At 40.3% G+C, this 24,739-nt stretch overlaps 1 protein-coding gene across 2 annotated transcripts in view; it reads right to left on the bottom strand.

Moving 5' to 3' along the window:
* The window catches only part of DCAF5 (DDB1 and CUL4 associated factor 5), a 93,457-nt gene that overhangs the window by 20,099 nt on the left and 48,619 nt on the right, over positions 1-24,739 (bottom strand). For both annotated transcript variants that reach the window (XM_027552257.1, XM_027552256.1), the window contains exons 6-7: positions 22,338-22,551; positions 6,678-6,744 (exon numbers count right to left, since the gene is read on the bottom strand). In XM_027552257.1, the coding sequence (XP_027408058.1) occupies positions 6,678-6,744; positions 22,338-22,551 (281 nt within the window). The remainder of the gene's footprint in view (positions 1-6,677; positions 6,745-22,337; positions 22,552-24,739) is intronic.

Below are 24,739 nucleotides of genomic sequence, written 5' to 3' on the forward strand. Positions count from 1 at the left end.
GAGAAGCACACGGCAGGCATTCAATAAAAAATGTCGACTGCGTGTCATCTGATTATGCCATTAAGGCATATAACAGCAAGCCAACTTCCCCACATAGCCTGCCTCAGTATCTTACTCTGAAATGGCATGAACAGAGACAGCAACTCAGCCTCATTCCAGATCTGTTAAGTCAAAGAGGCAGTACATTAGATTAGGAATTTCCTGACAGACTTTCCATCATCTAAGCATTCAAAGCTAAGACTTAGGGCCACTTTAAGCCCTTATATGTTATGTCTGGCTCACTGAACCTTGCTAAATGTTTCTTAAAACTACAAATGGCCAACAGTTAAAAATAGAGAAATTACATAGAAGAAATTTCTAATCACTGGAGTTGCTCTGGGGCAACAAGCATGCTATCATGGTGGGCAACCTAGCAGAGGGTTTCAGTTAAAATTCCTCAATAAAAGTGTACTTGAATATATGTTAAGTTATAACTCAAAAAAATTATTGTGGGGATGGGTATGTGAGCAGAAAATTCTATAGACCACTGATCTGGGGTAAATAAACTCCAGCATGTAAATGCCTTTGCTGGGATATCATGTTTTCATTTTTATTCATTTAATAAAATTTTACTTCTATTGTGATTTTTCTTTGACAAACGTTTATTCACTAGTTTTTTATTTTCTTTCATCAGGGAATAAAAAAAGGGTACCAAAAATAGCATAAAAAGTATAAGTTAGGGCTTCCCTGGTGGCTCAGTGGTAAAGAATCCACCTGCCAGTGCAGGAGACACAGGTTTGATCCCTGGTCTGGGAAGATCCCACATGCCACTGGGCAACTGAGCTCATGCGCCACAACTATTGAGCCCGTGCTCTAGAGCCCAGGAGTTGCAGCTACTGAAGCCCCTGTGCCTGGGGTCCCATGCTCTGCAATGAGAGAATCACTATAATGAGAAGCCCTTGCACCACAACTAGAGAGTAGGCCCCCCTCCCCCGGTCACCGCAAATAGAGAAAAGCCCACACAGCAACAAAGACCCAGAACAGCCAAAAGTAAATAAAGGAAAATCATAAATCAAATAAAATTTTAAAAAGTATAGCTTAATGAAATTTTGTAAGATGAACACCTATATAACCAACACCCAGGTCAAGAAATGGAATTGTTCTTGGCCATTCAGAGGCCTCTATGTGCCTCATTCCTATTACAGCCTCTTCCCTTCCCTAGAGAAATCATTATCCTGGGACTTCCTGGGTGGTCTAGTAGTTAGGAATCCACCTGCCAAGGCAGGGGACATGGGTTTGATCCCATATGCCGCAGAGCAACTTACTCGGGGCTCGGCAACCACTGAAGCCTACATGGCCTAGAGTTCAGGCTCCACAGCAAGAGAAGCCACCACAATGAACAGCCCGCACATCTCAATGAAGAGCAGCTCCCACCTGCCGTAACTAGAAAAAGCCCACACTCAGCAAAGACCCAGGGCAGCCAAAAAAAACAAAAACAAAACCCCCACAAATACACCATTACCTTGACTTCTGTATTAATCACTTTCTTGCTTTTTAAAACAATTTTTATTCATTTCAGTATACATTCCTAAATACTTTTCATTTGGGGAGGGGGCGGTGGGCGGTGGGGACACCACACAGCTTGTAGGATCTTAGTTCTTCAACCAAGGATCAAACCCGGGCCTTCAGCAGTGAAAGCATGGAGTCCCTAAACCACTGAACCGCCACTGAATTCCTCCAGGGAATTCCCTACTAAATACTTTTGCTTTGGTTAATATATCTTTTGGATTTTTTATACAATAGGTTACCCCCTGTCCATCCTTTACCATCAGAATGTATCTGTTGAAGAACATAAGATCATTTCACCTATAGTTTCTGACAGTCTGGGTTTTGTGGATTGTATCCTCATAATGTAGTAGTAATACAATACACCCCTCCGTCCTCTGTGCTACCTGCAAATTAAAGCTAGATCCTGAGGTCTGATCAGATTCAGGGTTGTTGTACTTTGCAAGACTCTAGGCACCGCCATATTTCTCATCAGCATGCTCATGTCTAGCTGCCTTTCTTTTTGTAATGCAAATAACCAGTAGATGCTCAGTGTTTAGATGGATTAATTCATGAGGGCTGCTAAGTAATTATATTAAAACTCTGCAATTTCTTTTTTTTAAATGCCTTTTATTTTACCTATATTTTTGAAAGATATTTTCCTCGTGTATAGAATTCAAGGTTGGCAGGTTTTAATTCTTTAAGCACTTCAGAGATATCATTCTGTTACAGTCTGGCTCCCATCGTTTGATCATCAATCTTACTGCTATTTATTTACAGGTAACTTGTCCATTTTCTCAGGCTGCTTTTAGGCTTTTTCTCATTATCTTTTGCTTTCAGTAGTTTGACTTATGATGTGCCTGGGTGTGTTGTATTTACTCTGCTTGTTTGAATCTGTATTGTTATATTTACTCTGAGTTTTTGAAACTGAAAATTGGCATATTTCATTTGTTCTGGAAACTTTCAGCTATTATTTCTTCATATATTACTTCTGCTTCACTTTCTCTTATCCTTCTGGGATTTCAATTTCATATGGGATATGTTAGATCATCTATGTCCCTCTTGTCTCTTACATTCTGGTTTAGCTCTTTCCATTCTCTATTCTCATTGTCCTTCAATTCAAATGTCTTCTATTGACCTGTCTTCGATTCACCAAACCTGTCCTTTCACAATTAAACCCAGCCAAAAAATTCTTAGTATTAGACATATTTTTCAGTTTTAGAATGTCTACATGATTTTTTTCTAAGTAGATTCCAATTTTCTGTTGAAATTCTCCATCTTTTTATCCATTTTGTCCATCTTTTCTATTTTCTTTATCACATTTACAATATTTAAAGTTCCTGATTATTTGACTTCAATATCTAGATAATATTGTGGATTGGCTTCTTTTGATCCCTGACCACATTTTCCTGTTTCATAACTTTTTTATTGCATACTGGACACTGAGAATAAAGAACCACAGTGACTGTTATGGACTGAACTGTGTCTCTTGCAAATTCATATGTCAATGCCCCAACCCCTCAAAGTGACTATTTGGAGACAGAGGCTTTAAGGAGATAATTAAGGTTAAACAAATTATAAGGGTAGGACTCTAATCCAATAAGACTGGTGTTCTCATAAGAGGAGGAAGGGACATTAGCAATGAGACATTAGCAAGAAAAGGCCATGTTGAGGGTACAAAGAGAGGACAGTCATCAGCATGCCCAGGAGAGAGGTCTCAGGCGAAATCAAACTTGCCAGAACCTTGATCTTGGACATCCAGAACTGTGAGAAAATACATTTCTGATGTTTAAATAACCCAGTCTGTGGGATTTTGTTATGGCAGCCATAGCAGACTGATACAGAGATGAAAGTCATGTCCTCCATCAAGCATTTACCCATTCTACTTCTTTGTAGAAGTAGATTGATCATCCTCAATCCAATCAGGAGGGACCAAGTCAGGGCTGGATTGCTTCTTTAGTCAGACTAAGTCTACTTCTGGTTTAAAATCTCTCAAAGGCAAGGCCTGTAGACTGCATGTTGCAGGTCTCTTCCACTAATGGGAGTTTGTGTCCTCCACACCAGGAGACTGCAAGAGACTACACTTTGCCTTTCTGGTCCAGCTCCATCCTCGAGTGTGGCCTCTTGGGCTTTTGATGGACAGCCTGTGAAACCTCTGTTCTCTGCTTCTGTCCTTTGGAGATTTTAAGCTTATCTCTTTGTTATCCTTTTCCAAGCAGGTTCAAAATGTCCTGTGGAGCAGACCCCTCCCACTAGGGGAACTCTGTCTCCTAAGCACTGTATACCATAGGCATTTCATTCTGCTTTCCAGTCTAGTCCCCTAACTCTCAGTGCAACCCCAGCACCCAGCAAATGTCCTACAGAGAAGATGGGTCTTGTGCTTGGGTTCCTCTGAATCTAATATATCCTATCAACCCACGTGGCTGTTGAAAACTCTGATTTCCTTTGACCCTGGTAGAGGCTGTCTCCACGGCAGCTCCATTGACAACCTGGGCACAGATGCCATCAGGACAGAGCACAGCCAGACCTTCTGCTCAGTTGGGAAGGTTCTTCCTTCTTCAGAACTTTAGTTCTTCTCACACACTATTACCACAGCTCTCTGACATCTTTAAAAAGGTGGCTTTTGTAATTTGAGTTTTGTACTTATTGCAGTGGGAACTTGCTGCATCCTACACGGACTCTTCTGCTGCTGCTGCTAAGTCATTTCAGTTGTGTCCGACCTGTGCGACCCCATAAACGGCAGCCCACCAGGCTCCCCCGTCCCTGGGATTCTCCAGGCAAGAACACTGGAGTGGGTTGCCATTTCCTTCTCCAATACGTGAAAGTGGAAAATGAAAGTGAAGTCGCTCAGTCATGTCCGACTCTTCGCGATCCCATGGACTGCAGCCTACCAGGCTCCTCTGTCCGTGGGATTTTCCAGGCAAGAGTACTGGAGTGGGGTGCCATGAAGTCTAACTAATTTTTAATAGAAATTTTACATCATTCCTTTTTCCTCTTTGAAATAACATTTCTACTTTACTTACTTTCCCCCAAATTTCAACACAATATATTTTTATAAAAATTCTATCAGACTCACCAACAAAACTGTAAATACAAATTCAATTTTTTTTTTATTTGCTGTGACCGTAAGGCTCTAAGTGTTAACATTTTGGTACTGTATAGGATTAGAGTTATCATTACAATTCTTTTGCTCAGTTGCTCAGTTGTGTCTGACTCTTTTGTGACCCCATGGACTGTAGCCCGCCAGGCTCCTCTGCCCATGGGACTTTCCAGGCAAGAATACTGGATGGGTTGCCAATTCCTTCTCCAGGGAATTACAATTCTTACTGGAACACAACTGATCAAAACAGATACACTTTTAATGTTTTATAAAAACCAATTATTATAAAATAAAGAAGCAATTTATTGTATAAGAAGATAAGGGAGAAGGGAGGGGGCGGGTTGCGTTATAGCCCTATGATGAAAGAATTCTTTTTTTTTTTTTGCCACCTTAAGAGATTTTTATACCTTAGGGGCAATGCACCATGCCAAGGTTCAAGTGGTCAGATATTTCTGGAGTATTTCTGATTTTCTGGTATTTTTTGATTGTCTGTCTGTTTGCTTCTTTTTCTGTAAAGTGGGAGAAGGACAATGGGAGAAGGAGGTGGGAACAGCCAATACACATGGAATTTAAGAATCTACAAATGGATTCCTTTAAACTAACTGTGCCTGTACAATCCTTGGAAGGTCCAGGCACCCATTTCCCAGTTTCAGTACTGCAGTCCTATATCAGTTCTGAGGGTCCCTGCCAACCCAGAGATTGCATAATCATCTACATATAAAGGCAGCCTAACAGTGGCCCATACCCTAAGCCAGTACAGAAATCAGCAGGGGAAAAAAATCTACAATACTACTGCTAATTCTTCCCCCTTCTCTCAATACAAACATGAAAAAGATTCCAGAGAACAGTCCTGGGAGAGGGAAATTGTCCACCTTCCATTTTAAAAGTCACATAGACTTAATAATGAAAAGTTTTCAAGATCATGTAAAAGATACAATTAAGCCCAAAGTTTATTTCTCAGCTAATCAATCTAAGATGTATGGGGGTGGGAGACTTAATACAGGACTAATTCTAGAGATAGAACATCATTTTTGTTCAGATAGACTGTTGCTGTCCCATCTGGTTGTACATCAAAGGTAAGATGCTTCATTCACACTTTCCAAATTCCAGAAGGGGAAAAAGGCCTTTTGTAACTTGTTTAGTAACCAGAGCATAGCAATAGGATAGTTTTTCCAAAAGTAAGCCTCATCAAGTTCTGAAAGGCAGATGTTTGGTAACAATATTGTTAATTCAGCAATAGGCAAGGCAACAACTTTCCTCAACTCTAAGCCCTTGACACATTTTGTGTAATATTATCAGCACAGTCCTCTATTCCTTCCCTACCATTTTCCAGTTTGATGCCATGTATCACCTGGAGCAGATGGCTGTATTGAACTGTCCTGAGAATAAAAAATAGGCATTTTTCTACCAGTAGGAAGCCACCAATGAAACACTCATCTGAGCACGTGAGGACACTGGTATCAAGAATGATCCATGATGCCTGAAAGCTCAGATGGCCTAGATCCAAACTTATAGAAAGCTGTCTCAGAATACATCTAGAGCAAATGCAGAAACATTTCTTCCTAATTTCTCTCATGTATGGGATCAGCCAAACTCCAGGGAGTACAACTGTCCATTAATAAAGAAAGTTTCCTTTTAATTAACATCACCAGGGAGGCCAAAGGAAGGGCAGAGGCCCTAACAACTGTTTGTAGAGTAATAAGTGGAGCAGGAATGTGTGCATCGATAAAGGAAAAGCAAGGTAAAAAATATTCCAAGTGTGAAACAGGAGAGAGGAAAATGAAGAGGAGGCGCTCTAAGAAGTTTAAAGAAAAGTTCTTAGGAGAAAAAAATCTGAGCATGATTATGTCAGATAAAGGTATGCATGAAGGTTATAGCTAAATCTGGCTTCTAATTTTTATTTTAAAGTTTACTCTCTACTCTCTAATAAATTTATTATATTAAAGGAGAAATATTTTCCTCTGTTTCTACAGATCTGCCCTTTCAGGGCACAGCATGCAGAAGGTCAATAGTGCCAACATTAGCAGCAGGTTCATACTAAGGATATGCTCACCTGCTTCTGGATCTGCAGGAATTCTCCACATGTACAGGTTGAAGTCATCAGAGCCTGAAAGGATATACTGTTGAAACAAAAAAAAAAGTATTTATTACTTATGTACTGATTGATAATATATGTATCTACCTATCTATACAGGAAAAGATTTTTTAAAAATAAACAAGATAAATGAACATATAGTCATAAGGCACAGCACAGCACTCTCTTAAAAGTATCTACAAATCAGAAGACTAGTTGGCTAAAACTCAGCAACAAAAACCAAACTGATTTAAAAATGGGCAAAGGATTTGAATAGATATTTCTCCAGAAAAAGTATAAAAATGGCCAATAACATGGAAAAATGCTTAACATCACGAATCATTAGGGAAATTACAATGAAAACCACAATGAAGTACCACTTCATACCAATTAGGATGGCTGTTACCAAAGGCAAACAAGCAGAAAACAAGTGTTCGTGAGTATGTGAAGAAATTGGACCCCCTGTGCACTGCTGGTGGGGCTATATAATGGTGCAGTCATTGTGGAACAGAAAATGGAGGCTCCTCAAAAAGTTAAACATAGAACTGCCATATAACCCAGAAATCCCACTCCTAGGTATATAACAAACAACTGAAAGCAGGAATTCAAGATATCAGTATACTAATGTTCATAGTATAAAGCTCACAACAGCCAAAAAGCAGAGATGACCTAAATGTACATCAAGGGATGAGCAGACAAATAAAATGTGGTGTATACATCCATACAATGGAATATTATTTAGCCTTAAAAAGAAAATTCTGACACGTGCTACAACATGAGTAAAAATTAAAGACATTTTGCTAAATGAAATAAGCCAGATACAAAAAGACAGCTGCTGTATGAGGAACAGAGAGTAGTCAAATTCACAGAGACAGAAAGCAGAATGGTAGTTGCCAAGGATGGGGAGGGAAGAGAAATGGGGTGCTACTGTTTAATGAGTATCGAGTTTCAGTCTAGACAGATGAAAAGGTTCTGGAGATGGACAGTTGTGATGGTTACACAACAATGTGAATATACTTAATACCACAAAACTGCACACTTTATAGACGGCTACAGTGTTAAGTTTTATATTACATATACTTTATACCACATTTTTTCCAAAAAAAATAAAATTTAGGAGCTTCCCAGAGACCTTTTATGCAAGCCCAAGCATCCTGAACTTGCCTGTTGTCATCTGACATCATTGAGTCAATCCAGCTATGAGTTAGCGCCCCTTTTATGGGGTGGCTTCAAACTGCCTGATCTCAAAAAGACCGGACACTAAGCCAGATCTATTCTAATTAGAACTCACAAGAGCATTGTCTAACACTGTCTAATGGCAACCAGTGAGCAATTCTATGAGTTCACTTATTTCCAAAGATTAACAAAGTGCTCTACCTTACGTTTAGCTCAGCATTACTTCCTGCCTTTTGGTCCCATCTGCTTATTTACCTGGAAAAATAAAGGCCTACAGTTTTCTAATGAAAATTTCTGACTTAAAAATGACACTATGAACATCCAAAAAAAGTAAAAGTCCAATATAGCACAACCCCATGCCTAATAAAAATACATTATTAAATACATTATAATCATTAAAAATCAATTTACCAGTCTTCAAAACACTAGTGCTGCTAAGTCGCTTCAGTCGTGTCCGACTCTGTGCAACCCCGTAGATGGCAGCCCATCAGGCTCCACCGTCCCTGGGATTCTCCAGGCAAGAACACTGGAGTGGGTTGCCATTTCCTTCTCCAATGCATGCAAGTATAAAGTGAAAGTGAAGTCGCTCAGTTGTGTCTGACTCTTAGCGACCCCATGGACTGCAGCCTACCAGGCTCCTCCATCCATGTGATTTTCCAGGCAAGAGTACTGGAGTGGGGTGCCATTGCCTTCTCCACAAAACACTCCACAAAACACATGTCACTACTAAGTGACATGATAAAGGAGATAAAGAAACTTGTATTCCAAGATGAAGAAAATGTTATCCATAGGGACTAGGTGATTTGGCCCAGGGCACAGTGGAAAAAGAAGTGGGTTCAGTTTCCTCACCTGGTTGCTCGTTGCTCTGGTCTGAATGTTTGTGTTCCCCCAAATTCACATGTTCAAATCCTAATGCCCAATGTGGTAACAGAAGATGGGGCCTTTGGGAATGATTGTATCTTGAGGGTAGAGCTCTCATAAATGGGATTAGCACTCTTATAAGAGAGACCCTACAGAGCTCCCTAGCCCCTTTCACCAAGTGAAGAAACAGTGAAGTCAGCTGGCTGCAACCATGAAGACAGCTTATACCACAATCCAATCAGGTTGGCACCCTGACCTTGGACTTCCAGCTTCCATAACTGTTAGAAAGAAATTACTGAAATTATAAGAATCATAAGTCACCCAGTCTGTGGTATTTTGTTATGGCAACCAGAAGAGGCTAAGGCTCCTTTAGTTCTAGGATTCTATGATTACCCTGTGAAGGAATGATGGAAGCCAGATCAGGGCTGAAAGTCCCTAAACTGCTGGCCCATGGTTACTTGACAAGTCACTACATAAGTATGTTCAAAATAAAGAAACTCAGTCTAGTCCTACTACATTTCAATTAAAAAGTTTCCTCAACAACAAAACCCAAAGATTTTTAAAATGGGCAAAGTACTTGAACAGACATTCTTCAAAGAAGAAACATATAATGGCCATATACAAATGGCCAATAAGCACATAAAAAGAAGCTCAACATCACTCATCATTAGGGAAAGGCATATCAAAACCACAATGAGACACTGTCTCACACTCATTAGGATGACTACTATCAAAAAAATAGAGAACAGTTCCTCAAAAAATTAAGAATAAAATTACTACATGAGTCATCAATTCCACCTCTGGATATATATCTAAAAGAACCGAACGCAGGATCTCTTACAGATATTTATATAACAATGTTCATAGCAGTTTTATTTATAACAGCCAAAGAAGCAACCCAAGTGCCCATCATCAGATGAATGTATAAACAAAGTGTGGTATATACACATGATGGAATATAATTCAGATTTCAAAAGGAAGGAAATACTGACATGAGCTACGACACGGATGTATCCTGAACACTGTGTGTTCATGACAAAAAGGCAAATACTGTACGCTTCCACTTAGGAGGTTAATAGAATAACTGAGTAGTCAAACTCATAGAGACAGAAAGTAGAATGCTGCTTTACCAAGAGTGGGGGGGCAGGGGAGAGTTGGGAGATAGTGTTAACTGGGTACCGAGTTTCAGTTTTATAAGATGAAAAACTTTTAGAGGCAGATGCTGGTGATGGTTACAGACCAATGTTAATGTACTTATCACCACAATATTATACACTTAAAATTTTTCCTTTAAAAATAAAAGAAAAAAAGAAAGATGAATCCTCCTTGTCTTGATTTAAGGTCCATTCACTAACTCCCTGCAGTTTATGATACTATCTTATTTGAAGTTAGGAAGCTGGAATTCAGGAGCCCAAGGCTTTCCTCTCACAGTCTGTTTGGCTAAACTACCTAGCAGTTAGGGGGAAAATTCACTAATTACACAAGAGCCAAGCACTTACATGCCAGGCACTCTGATGTTTACAAAGAAATATAAGGTAATATCCAGATTCCCAAGGAACTTAATTTAAGTAGAAAACTTACATGTGGGTACACAACTACCATGCCATGAAGCAGACATCACTAGGTGCCGTTATGAGAAATAAGGTGCCTGGTGAGTCACAGAGGTCAAGGCAAGACAGATTTGAGCCCTGAGCCACCCCCAGGTAAAGCTGTGGTAGACAAAGGCTAAAGCAAAGCGCAAAGATAAAGCTATGGTACTCATGTAGTTTTAGCAGAAAGCAGAAGCATGGGTAACTCACTCCTTCATACCCGGCTCATGTCTCTCAGGCCTTACTGCTCAGTGTACCTGATCGCCAAGGGCCAGTATTCATATCTCTTAGTCGAAAGTCTTCTCCAAGGCCCAGGAGGCTGCAGGCTGCTCTAGGGAATGAACCTCCTTGGGAGCAGGTTCCTACAATGATTCAAGGAAGCTGGCACATCAATATTCAACCTGCCTTGTTCCCAGGTAGAACAGCCTGAAGTGTGTGTCCTAAAGGATCTCCTGGTGGCTCAGTGGTGCTAAAGAATCCACCTACCAATGCAGAAGCAGTAGATGTGGGTTCGATCCCTGGGTTGGGAAGATCCCCTGGAGGAGGAAATGGCAACCACTCCAGTATTCTTGCCTGAAAAATGCTACGGACAGAAGCGCCTGGCGGGCTACAGCCCACAGGATCGCGAGTCAGACACAAGCGAGTACGCACGCATCTCATGTGTTCTATGTCCCTTCCCCTCAGGATCAAACTTCAACTGCCCACAGTTGTAGTTGGCTCACTAAATCATCCTTCCTTTCCCTGTTTCTCTTTTCCACTCCTGTGATATTTCCTGCATTTCCAAATAAACTACTTGTATCTGAAATCTGAACCCAAATTAAGACACACAGCGGAGGGGGGACAGAACACAAAAGAACTGTGCCTAATAATTTATATATAAAATACACGTATTACTCAACAGCTCATCATTTCATGTTCTGTGTTTAAAAGAGGCTATAAAACTTCACACAGAGAATTCCCTCTACCCTGTGCCCACCCCCATACTTTTCCCAAACTAAACAAACAAAAAATAAATATGAAAAAAGGAGTGAGCTGAGGTTGGGGTTTTCAGAGGTTTTACTATTAATACATCACTGCGAAGGATCAGTGCTTCCCTCCTCTGTTCAACTATTCACCAGGGAAAGCTATGACAAGTTCAAGGGGACTCCCAGACAGAATGCTGACTCAGAAGAGTGCCTTAGAAGGAAGAAAACTCCCGCAGAGCTAAGGCCTCTTGGATTTAATATGACAGCTCCAGAAATACAGAGAAAATGAGTACAACGTACAGGCTTCCTCTCAGGGACAAGGGCAATTCCCGACCCTTTCTTCCTCTTGCAACCACCACAAGGGAACAGTTCGGGATGATTTCCAAGGAGGGGGTCTTGACCCACTGCCGTCTAGTCAGACCGTTTAAGTGTTCACACACACTAGAATCACATAACTGCCCTGAGGAATTCATTTATGGCATTTCTTGCTTGTCTGCTGGGCCCCTTCCAACATTAAAAGTTGGCTGCCTGGGATCCTGCTGACTGTGGGAGAGTAAAATAAAAATGATTTCATCCATGTATTCATTAAACAAATATTTATTGAATGTCTACTATGTGTTGGGCACTGTCCCAGGGAAAGGAGCACAGCACTGATCAAAAAAAGACCCTGTCCCTACCTTCATGTGAGTTACATTTTATTGGGTGGGAAGAGGAAAAGAATTTTATGCATATATACTGGAGAGTGAATAGGGGGAAAAAAGTTTAAATATATATATATATATATATAATATGTCCAGTAACAGTGTTACAGAGAAAACTTAAACAGCAGCTTAGAGCATATAGGGAGTGCTGGGGGTGGTTAGTTCCACTTTATGTAGGGTGGTCACAGAAGGCCTCTCTGATAAAATGGCATTTTGAGCAGAGCCCCGAAGGAAATGAGGGAGCAAGTTACATGGATATCTGGGAGAGGAACATTCTAGGAGAAAGACTAGAGCCCTGGGCTATTTTAAAATACTAGGAAGCCAAAAGAGATCTGTTTCTTCGCTTTTCCAATCCTCCCTTACTTTCTGTCTCTTTCTTTCTTTCTCTTCCTCTCAACCTCCTTCCCTTTCTTTCTCTGTTTAAAGCTCTGCAAAAATAAGCATCATTCCAAGTGGGCTGAGTCCAGAGATACATTTAACATCATCAGAGCAGTTGGAAAGATCCCTCTCCTCCCAGGTTGAGGGAGGTTGAAGCCTCTGAGGGGTGAGTGACAAATTAAAAACTCACTTCCCATGAGTGTCTCACCTTGTATCCTAACACAGACATACAGGGCAGGGTACCAAAGGAGAAAGAATGTTTTAGGGAATCCGTTTTTTAGGCAATAGGAGCCCCACTTCCTAAAATGCTGAGGTATAGTGGGGTTGGGGAGGTGGGAGACCCACAGGCTACTTTAGATCAGCGAGTAGAAGACATACCCAGTTTTCACTTGGCTTTGTGGGTTAAGACAGGTGACACCAGTGCAAAAATGAGCATAAGTTCTTGTGTGGATGCACACCATCCATAATCCTTCTCAGCTGGCCACAAAGCTTAAAGGCTGGCTACACTTTAACCTCATCTCTTACTGTTCATTCATTTCATATCCCAAGAGGAAAGCCTGTTTACTGATCTTGATGCAACCCAGTCATCTTAAGCAGAGTTAACCTGAGGCCAGTGCATGTTATCTAACCCACTGTCAGTATGGAGATACTAAGTTGTTCAAGCACACAAGAGCAACAATTGTTCCTCTTAATAGGTTCAAGAAGCACCAGCATGACCACCGCCACCACCAGCCACCCCACCCAAATCACCTAATAGCACTCTCACTATTCTATTCACCCCCATGTCCTCTGTCAATCTATTAACCTTTAGAGAAAACAGGCACTCACAAAATACCCCCTCTTCTGGTAGACTGCCATAATGCCCTCCAACAACTCCCGCTCCTTCTTCATCTTTTAGCATTCTCAAACCAAGCATGCTCTCAAGAAAGGCTTTTTTCTACATGCAAAGGCATTTTGCTAGCTGGACTCCCAGAGAGGCCCATGCTTCTAAATATAAAGACCAACTTTGTAGAGTGACCTAAGTCACAAGTAATTGTTAATAACTTGAAAGTTCAAAGAAGGATCTAAATATGGCCTGCCACGGGAAAAATGCCTACTAAACAGAAGCTTACTGGGAAAAAAATTATTTATTAGCCATCTTCAAGCAAAGCAATAGTTTTTTTTCCCCTAACGTCTTTATTTAAGCCTTAATGGTATCTAAAACAAACTTATGGTGACCAAAGGGGAAATGTAGAGGGAGGGATAAATCAGAAGCCTGGGATGAACATTCACACACCACTATTTATAAGACAGAGAATCAACAAGGACCTCCTGTACAGCACAGGGAACTCTACTCAAAATTGTGTGACAACCTACGTGAGAAGAGAATCTAAAACAGAGTGAATACATGTACATGCATAACTGACCACTTTGCTGTACCCCTGAAACTACTACAACATTGTAAATCAACCACACTTCAATAAAAGTAAAAGAAAAAAGAAAATGCATCAGTAAAAAATTTAAACATAAATAAACCTTAATGGTTAAACAAACCAAATAAAGGGACAAATGTGGAATATAGATAACTCCCTATCAATTATATTTTAAGGCCTCACTGGGTTTAGAAACAAACAAATGAAAAAAGTCCCCCTATTCACACCCACCAAAATCTATATTAAAAAGAGGAAAAAGTTCTAGAAGGCAGGAGGAACAGGCTATCTACCAGATACACTCCAAAAATAACCCAGAATATGTCTTAGGTTCTTTACTAACACAGAAATCTCTTTCTGCTCAATTTCTCTGCCCTACCTCTCTCTCAAAGTGTACACACACACACACGATGTGTATGTGTAAGTGTAAAGTGTGTACATACGTGTGTTTGCACAGTATTTGATATTCCCCAATATCTGCTAATGGAGAAAGAAACATCAGTCAGCTACTATTCACTGAGTACTGATCAATTTACACAGTTCTAAGGTTCTTCCCATAATAACTGATTAATTATTTCTCCAGTAAATGGCATCCCTGTCCAATTAACTGTATTGACTAGGACAGAAAAACCAGATGGCTCTCTGGCCTGGATCAGCAAGAGGAGAGAAACTGCTACTAACATTTAAATCAAACACAGTTCTCATTTCTCCCTGACCTTTGTCAGAAGGGGGAAAAAATGTGACTGAACAATTCTGTAATGTGCTCTCTATGAGATTATTTTCAGTAAAAGGCTTGCCTATTGGTATATAATATACCTTTGATCATATCATTTATACTGAGTGCCTGCCACAAATACCATCCAAAGAAAACAAGAAAATTTTTCTTTGGAAATGGCCAAAGCCATAGGTTTATTTGATTTTATTTGGTAAGAGAAAATAGAGGTCTGTTGGCTCCCAATAAAAGCAAACAAATATGCATACTCATAAGATTAACACTATTTTTTGCATGTGAAGTGATACGATTTTTGCTTCTTTGGATCATTTGCCATGTCAGCTCCACTAGGCTCCTGGAATTCTTTGGTTTATTACAGTAACTAATGTTTATGGGTTCTGAGTAGGAAAAATTCTATTAACAAAGAAACGTTCCATAAAGATAGCCAATAATTGTGAAATAATCAGTAGGAAAGAAATTTTTTTAAAAAGCTCTAAATCTCTAACAACTGCTTGTAACAAAGTAGCCTGCATTACTTAAAGATGAATCTTTGGCAAAACTCTTTTGGAAACCTGGGCAAGAAGAGGCGTCATCAACCAAATGGCCTTCAGCAATCAATTTCTCCTCTGTGGTAAAGCTACTTAACGGAAACTCTACAAGGAGCACAGGGCAAGTAGGCAGGTTATACTCTGCTCCCATCATTAATATCTACCAGGGATTTCCAAGTGGAGCCCAGACTCTTAGTCAGGAACTATACGTTAAAGGAACACTACCATGCTGCGTTAGCAGATCACATCAATTCCATTTGTTCCTAAGAAGAAATCAGGTCACCTAGTGTTTCTTTTCAGTTTAACAATTAAAAACTAGACCTTTTCTAGTAGGTCTGCATATACCCCAAAACCTTTAAGCTTTCTAAGTTCTACATCAGCAAATGAACCAAAAGATGGTTTAATACTTGAGTTAAATCTTAATTCAAGATTGCTAATACTTGAAACCCCTACTTTTCAGGAATTCCATAAACTCCTTAACATTATATGCAAAACTATGTGCGTATGTACATTTTTCTGAAATGAGTGTTCAAAGCTTTTAGACTTTCAAAGAGGCTCAAGATTAGAAAAGAACTATAAATGGCTGATTTAATAAGTTATTTTCATGCTACCTTCTCTTTATAGAATAAAGTTTCCTAAAATATTCACCTAAAAAATACATACAACAAGGAATTCCTCGGCCACAATATTCTGTGTTCAGCTCTTTCTCATCAACCCATGGAAGAGGCTATCACCACTTGATCTGACAACACAGGTGGCAGCATGCCTAGGAGGAAGAAGCTACATCACAGGCAAGGGGCTGAGTCTAGTCCTGGTTCAGCTACTGACTGGATCTGCAGTTTCAGACCACTCTAGACCTTAGTGTCACATGGGGATCGAACCTGTCCAACCACACCCAAAGGTCGCTGGGAGGACTAGTATGACATAAAAGTACTTCTGAAGCTAAAGTGCCAAAAATGTGTGTGTGCGTGCTCAGTTGCTCAGTTGTGTACCACTCTTTGCAACCCCATGGACTACAGCCCACCAGGTCCCTCTGTCCACAGAATTTTTCAGGCAAGAATACTGGAGTAGGTTCTCATTTCCTCCTCTAGGGGATCTTCCCGACCCAGGGACTGAATCTGCATCTCCTGTATTGGCAGGCAGGTTCTTTTCTGCTATGCCACCTGGAAAGCCCAAAGGGCTAAAAATAAATGACATAAAAAAGGAAAGAAGAAGAAAAAGCTGACACAAAACAAGTCAAAGGAGATAGAACCCAAGAGTTGAATCTCCTCTGTTAAAAGGGTGACTTTATTTCAACTGAAGGGGAACATATGGCACACTAGGCCCCCAAGTGAGCTTAATCAGTTTTTACTGTTGCTGTTGTTTAGTCGCTCAGTTGTGTCTTACTGTTTGTGAGCCCTGCAACACGCTAGGCTTCTCTGTTCTTCACTGCATGGAATTATTAGGGAAAAAGAAAAAAGCAAAGCTGTAACTTTCTAGGTTGCTTTACTGGCCTGGATTGCACTTCCTGACAAATTCCTATACCTCTGCTATGCCCATACAATATCAACACAGAAAGGTTGAGTGGTGATGTAATGTCTGAGGCCAAGCCAGGTATACAAGGCTATTTTGTTGGCTTCACAGGGTACAAGTCAGGAGATGAGATATGGTGATTTAATTATCATGATTTTAGGGGTTCTGCCATCTATCAAGTTCAAAAGAAAGACCTGTGTAAATGATACCAATGTTCAGGCACTCAAGGGCTCAGCCCTTTCAAGAAAACTTTATTCCCTCTCCTACTTTCAGCAAGATGTAGTGACTATTAGGCCAGGTGTTAAATGAGACTAAAGCAAAAGAAGAATTTTAAATTACCACAGTCTATCTCCAAGCCACACAAACCCATTAGCCTGAGCTCCTCTGCTGGACTTGAGCAATCTAGCACAAGAGCCATTTAAGGAATTGTGAAAGAAAAGGAACAAAAGCCGAGTGCTGTCTTAAAAGTGAGTGCCAGAAAAGCTAGCAGGTGGAAAACTGGCCTTCTTTTTTAACCCTGTTAAGAGACTGACTCACTAAGTATACAGAGGGGAATATGAAGCTTGGGAGACAGAATGTACCTAGTCAGGCTTCAGGGAGAAAAGCAAAAACAAACAAACAAAAATCCAAGTATGACACACAAGCAAGGAGGAGAATCCTTTAGATTTAGGCAGCCTCCAGAGGAAGGAATGCTATTTGCTGTTTTACTGAAAGATTCCTCATTATACCGCAAGACTGGAAGGCAGGCTGCCTTAAAAAAAAAAGTTAAGGCTTTATTTGGGGCTAATTGTTTCTGTTGATACCCAACCAATCTGATGTCACTTATGTCACCTTATCTGATGACAGACGTTATCAAATTTGAATAAGATTGTGCTTAATCACTCAGTTGTGTCCAACTCTTTGCAACCCCATGGACTGTAGCCCACCAGGCTCTTCTGTCCATGGGGATTCTCCAGGAAAGAATACCGGAGCAGGTAGCCATGCCCTCCTTCAGGGGATCTTCCCAACCCAGGGACTGAAACCAGGTCTCCCGCACTGCAGGCAGATTCTTTACCATCTGAGCCACCAGAGAAGCCCTATATTATTATTATTATTATATGTATCAATAAATAAACTGTGTATCTGTAGCCAAAAGTGGGGGTGACAGAGTGTATACAAGGCTTTGAATCAAAGTCTCAAAGAGGATACAAACTGGCAGTCATGTAAATGTGTCTACCACAGCATGTGGCACACAGTAGATGCTCAGTAAATATCTGTCTTCTTATTTTATAAGATGGAAGGGGGAAAGGGCATGAAGTTAGGACAGGTTCAGTAGGAAACAGGAAAAATGGATGTTTTCCTGCTGAAGCAGAGGTTTGAAACTTGTGGCTCTAGAACAGAACAGATGCACCTGTTCATTTAATTTATACAATGAAGTATGAATTTGCTGCAATACTTAAAATTCAAGAAACTTCATTATCAGTTAGTCAGTCAGTTCAGTCACTCAGTCGTGTCCGACTCTGAGATCCCATGGATTGCAGCACGCCAGACCGCCCTATCTATCACTAACTCCAGGAGTTTACTCCAACTCATGTCCGTTGAGTCAGTGATGCCATCCAACCATCTCATCCTCTGTTGTCACCTTCTCCTCCCGCCTTCAATCTTTCCCAGCATCAGGGTCTTTTCCCATGAGTCAGTTCTTCACATCAGGTGGTCAAAATATTGGAGTTCAGCTTCAGCGTCAGTCCTTTCAGTGAATATTCAGGACTGATTTCCTTCAAGATGGACTGGTTGGATCTGCTTGGAGTCCAAGGGACTCTCCAACACCACAGTTCAAAAGCATCAATTCTTCAGCACTCAACTTTCTTTATAGCCCAACTCTCACATCCATACATGACTACTGGAAAAACCAGAGCTTTGACTAGACAGAAAAGGAAAGATATACCCATTTGAACGCAGAGTTCCAAAGAATAGCAAGGAGAGATAAGAAAGCCTTTTTCAGTGATCAATGCAAAGAAATAGAGGAAAACAACAGAATGGGAAAGACTAAAGATCTCTTCAAGAAAATTAGAGATACCAAGGGAAACATTTCATGCAAAGATGGGCACAATAAAGGACAGAAATGTCACATAACAAATCTTTATTTCTGGTTTCTCTTGAAAAAAACCAAAGGCCCTCTTGGCCACAATAGGCTGAAGCTGAGTCAAAGCTTCATTTACATGGCATGCACTTAGATTTAGGTAGGGTAAATCTAAGTCGTGGCTATAGTCCCCACCACTCACTACTGCTTACTTCTAGCCCAACTCATTCATCTTTGCTGCTTGCCTTGCTTCTGTTGGCATTAAATTGTGACCTTCTATACAACGAAAAGGAGCCTCTATTGAGAGCTCAAAAATCTGGGTCTAGCCCTACTCAAACCTGTATGTCTTAACTTGTTTTAACTTAACTCTCTAAGCCTGTTTTCTCATCTGTAAAAGGCCCTCCTAGGGATTGAACAAAATCTCTAAAAGCTCTATAATTATTACTGATCCACAATGGTGGCAATGAGCATGCAGAAGACACAAAACACTATTCAGTTTTACACTTTATTCCAAGTCCAAGATCTTGAAATGTTAGTTTCATTCTGGGCCTAATGAATTACCTAGTGAACCTAGGATAGTCTAATAAGAAATACAGACTCTCTTGCATAATGTTTTGATTTGGGTGGACTGCATAATCTCATTGTAATGAAAAGCCAGAAGACTGTCTCAGATAGATAAGTCACTCACTGCCTTTCCTGACCATGTTCATTCCTATTATGGAAATTCTCAGATTCCTCTCTGGGATGGTTACTTACCCAGCCTATGACTAAATGAAGAGTTGCAGAGCACAGAGCTTCAGGCTGTGGGCGTTCTCAAAGTATACAAGAACAAGATCAAATGTAAAGACCTGATATAAGGAAAGAGTAGGCTTTGGAATTTGAAAGCAGCTAAAAAGATCCTGTTCGAACTAGTCAAAGAGAATCAGTCTTACAGATCATACAGTAACTATGGCAGTCGCTGCTTCAGCCCAAAGTGTGTAAAGGCAGAGCCCATAAATCACCTTTGAGAGACATGTTTCAGAAATGAGACAATAATTTTGGCCTCCTGTGTAACACTTAGAAGTATAAGCTCAGCTGATTAGTTTCACTGAAAATCCATTATTTAATCATCCTCCTAAAGCTCCTGGAAGTTGAGCACGAAAACAGGTATTATCAGTCCTGACTTACAGTTAGACAAGCCTTAGGCCCAGAAAGCTAAAAACCACATACTGACTAAAATACTTAAGATTCACTTCAACAAATATTTATTGTGCTCTCAGTACACCAGGCACTGGAGACAAGATAATGATGAATTAGCTAACATTTCTTAGTCCCTAAGGGGTGAAGAAAACAGCCACACATAAATCTCTGTACATCTCATTCCCTAGGTTATATACTCTGATAATCTCTATGGGGAATCTAAACAGACTTTAACTCTGAAATGGATCTGAAGTTAAGACTCAGTGACTTCCCACCCTCCTTTATCCATGGCAAACCACTTAGCCCATCCAAAAAACAGTCTAGTTTGTCAGAAAGGATACATTACCCAGACTCTTCTCATAAGACGTACATAACCGTCAAATCTGAATAGAGAAAATCAAAAGCCTTCCCATGTTTTTAATCATTATATATAACCTGAAAGGCAAAAAGCACCACATCCTGTCAATGTAGATAACCAGGATCACTACAAAATAACTCATGTGGTTCTGACTATGTACTTGACCCAGGAATTGAACCGGTGTCTCCTGCATTGCAGGCAGATTCTTTACCAACTAAGCTATCAGGGAAGCCCACTTGTCCCTACGTATCTCATAACTGTAACTTAGGGCAAAAGTTCTCACCTGGGGCAATTCTCCACCCAGGAGATAAACCGGCAATGTCTGGAGACATTTTTGGTTGTTTTGGGAAAGCTGGGAGAGATGACACTGGCATCTAGTGGGGAGAGGCCAGGAATACTGCCAACTATCCTAGAACGCACAGGACAGCCCCTCACAATGAAGAATTATCTGACCAAAGTGTGGACAGCGCCAAGCTGGAGAAATCATGGCCTAGGTGCTCTTATATCTCAGTTAGAAGCCTTTGTTCTCCAACTTTCAAGGACTCCATGCAGACAGGTTCCGGCTGCTAACACAGGAACCGACAGAAAACACAGCATCCATTCCCCTTCACCTCTTTTCTTCTTTTCCTCAGGCCCTGTGTCTCCGGTAATAAAACCTAATAAACCACTTCATGAAGTACTGCCTGCTCTTTATTGCTCAATGAAATAAAATTCACATGCATAAGAGGTTGACGGAAGATGGAAAATCAACAAAAGCAAGGAAGAAAGGTAGAGAGAGAGGGAGGAGGCGCTTGGTTGTCATTTCCACAGCTAAATGAAACTAAATCAACCATCTGCAGAGCAGAAAGCTACCTCTTCTATCAAGAGTCAGTTCATCTCTAGAAACTGCTTCTTTCCGCCCAAGAAACAAACTGCCTAATAAAAACCAAGTCTATAAAGAATTGTGGTCTCTCAAGGGAAATTTATCACTTATATAACTGAGGCCACCTAGTGGTTTTAAGTGAGGATCGCAGCTAAGTAGGCCCTGACTCGAATATAAATTCTGAATTTAGACATATATTCTCTATTTGCAAAAGGGGAAATCCCTAGTCTGCGCAACTTAGAAGATATTCTCAGCTTCTTTAACAAGCAACTCTAATTAAAAAGCTTTATTGTGTTCCTACTACATATGCTAATCCTTAAGCTATGATGTTGGAGAGCCTCCAGCAACCTCAGCTAGGGAGAAAAATCCTAGCTACTGCTTTCAAAAAAATAGGATCGTCACAAGTTCTCAAATAACTATTTCTTTTATGCCCCTTGCCCACAAACAACTTTAAAGCAGTGGCATAGAGCATGTGAGAATTACATGTAAAAATCTGACATAGCTGATGGATCCAAGAGAACACAAAGAATTAGCAAGAAACTAAAGTTTCTTTTTCCAATCTAGATGTGCAACAGCAATAAGATTTGTTGTGTTTCAGAAGAAGAAGAAAAAAAAACATTATTTGATCAATCTTCCTTTATATTTGTCTTTGCTAAAACTTGGTTACTAGACCAGTCCAACTGGTCCATTCACTGACACTCACTTCAGCACTTCTATGGCCAAGATTGACAAGGTATTGGTATGTTTTTAAACTGCCAGCTCTAAGGCAACATCAGTATTTCGACTCCCAGTAAGACTGTGAAAAGGCAGGAAACTTCACAGCTTTGGTTCTCCTTCCCAGTTGTGGTGCTGGCAATATAAAGGAAGAGAGTCAGCATCTGGCTTCCTCTCAAAGTTGCACAGCCCATTTCATCCAAGAAAAAGATGCCACCCAAAAGGGCCATTCAGGATGTATGTCTCTTAGCTGGTACCCACAGTGTTTCACTGATACCAAAAAAAAAAAAAGGTGTCCTTTTTGGCAGGCTAATTTTCTATGGACTTCCTCCTCTCTTCTGATATGACACATTCTTAGAATCTTAAAAATCTGTTCACAAACTTGGCAGATGTAGGTTGCTCAGAACTATATTGTGGTTTATGGTGTGTACCTCATATTATCCAAAGGCAACTCTGATGAAGAAACTCACTATTAAGCTGGAATGTCTCCAGACACTTACTGTTTCCCTTCAACTGTTTCTACCTGACATGGCTAAAGAGAAATAAAGACCAGTCCAGAAAGAACAATCTGAGAGCAAAGCCTGAATGTGGGATGCAGGAGGCAGAAGGCACGTACCTGGTCACGATCTCCAGCAAAACAGCAGCTTTTCATGGTGCAAGAGTTGAAATAACCCTGATTGTCAAACTGGAACACAGGCAGGCGGGAGTGGATGTCATAGAGCACAGGGGGCAGGCGACGCCTCAGAGCCAGGAGCTGGGTCCCATTGCTGTTGAATCGCACACTCATGGCACTTTGGAGGGACAGGTTGCCCCCATACCGCAGGAGAGAACTGGAAGGCAGAGAGCACATGGATCAAGCATAAGGCAGGCAGGATGAGAATCTGCAAAAAAAACACTGCATTTCATAACCAGGACCTCCTGTCAGGCTTGCACATCTGAATTCTGGCAGAAAGATGTTTCCACGCAGTGGGCTACAAGGTAATAAAAAGGACAGAGATGACTCCTTGATTACATTAAAGCAAGTTATTTAACTTGGCGGTTCCTTTCTTCAATCTCCAAAAGTTGAATTACCACTAAGTTTATAGGAATGAAAAGACATATTAAAATGATTAGTTCTTTTATTTACCTGAGCTACAGAAGCAAACAGTTCCTTGTCAAGATCCTGAGAAGTCAGTGGTGTCCACCCTAACTGACCATCATGGATGGTATTTAAGAAATATATCTGTCTTTTGAATTAGAGACACAGAAACCATCAGCCAGAAAAACACGATACTCTAGTTTATTCTGGATTTTTAAAAATAATAATGACTTTATTGCTTATGCACTTATTTTTTAATTTCCAATCTGTTCAGAGAATTTTTATATTCCATATGGCATAACTCAAGAATAAATATTAAAGAAAAATTTAAAATTAAATACAGAGCCAGCAGTTACAACAATTAGAAAAGCAGGATGACTTGCTTCCCTTTATAATTCCCAATGAGTTTATATTTAGCTTTAAAATATACTTTGACTAATATATATAATTCCATTTATCCAGCTTCTACTAGAGACTGGTATATTCTGATTCACCCATTATTCTTCTGTAGCTTCATAATGTTCATAACATTTTTAAAAAGTCAGATGGTATGGGTCAAAATTATTTATTATGATGATTGAAAAGATACTTTCAATTTTACAGTTAACTAGGATGACCATGAACGTTAACAATTAAACAGTACTAGGTAACTTATCTTTCTAGTAGTCAGTCTCCTTGACTACCTGGACACTGTTTCATTATAGAGACATGACTATTCATTGTCCATGCATAACCAAATTACTGGTAAGAAAGTGAGATTACGTACACTGATCATGTGCATTGGAAATGCTACAGAAATGAGGGCCACATTAGTGCTATTAACTCACTCTGTTTCAAAAGACATTGTGATCTTGCAAAGAGAGTCTAGTAGTTTAAGAAAAAAAGTTTATACATTTAGGGAATCAGCATTGGAAAGGGCCTTGAGACATCTAAATTAGAGCCTGGAAGATTTATTTGAAATTTATTAGTATTAGCATGTTTGACCATTTGACATAATTTTATTCACAATTTTAGTTTTTTCAACATGCTGTTTTATTAAACATAAATCCAAGTAGTCACCTTTTCTCTGAAACTCTCTGATATTAACTTTGGTTTTGAAGACTCTTTAATACATTATTTATATACAATTAAATTTATTTCATTATACAGATATAATAAAATGGTATGTGATATAAAACTTTGTAACTGACTAAGTGCTATACAAATTACAGAGATTACTATTAAAAAAAAAAAAAAAGGAAAGAAAGGAGTCCCTGGACCATAGTCCAAAGGAATTTGCCAACCTGTCCTGGTCATAAAAACATTCTGCACCACCGCTAGCCAGTCAGTCCTTTGTCCCCCAAGGCAGTCTTTTCACCTGCCTAGGGAAGAACTCTAGTACCTCAGTTATGTGTGAAAACAAGGCTTGGGCAAGCAGACTTTAATCCTGTTAAGTGTGAAATGGAAGGAAAGAGAGAAGTGGCTTAGAAAAAATGGTCCCTAGAACTCCAAACATCACGGAGAAGAAGCCTAGTCTTGCTGTAGGCCCCAAGAAATACTTCCTACAGACTGATGTTCTTAAAACGTCCTAACACTGGCCACACGCACACACATACAGGGAATGAATGACAGGGCTACTGAGTCCAGGTATTTCCTTTACAGGGTGTCCTAGCTGCCACAGGCACGCGGTGTTTCCTAAACACTAAGCTCCAAAACAATGAGAGCCTTTCAAACTCGAGATCAGCCTAGAGTGTGCAGATAAACCGGCATCTGTTGGGGGTGGAAACAAACTCAACAAAAAGAAACTTGGCCAACCCCACCAGCCACAGCAGCAGGGGTTTGCATCAGCTGAGGCAGCCCTGACGGGAAAGCTGGGGCCGCTGGCAAAAGCCCTTTGCATCCGTTAATAGCAACTTCCTCTGCAGATTCCAGTCAGACCTGCAGGACAGGCAGATATCTAG

This window comes from Bos indicus x Bos taurus, chromosome 10 (assembly GCF_003369695.1).
Source record: "Bos indicus x Bos taurus breed Angus x Brahman F1 hybrid chromosome 10, Bos_hybrid_MaternalHap_v2.0, whole genome shotgun sequence".
Lineage (NCBI taxonomy): Eukaryota > Metazoa > Chordata > Mammalia > Artiodactyla > Bovidae > Bos > Bos indicus x Bos taurus.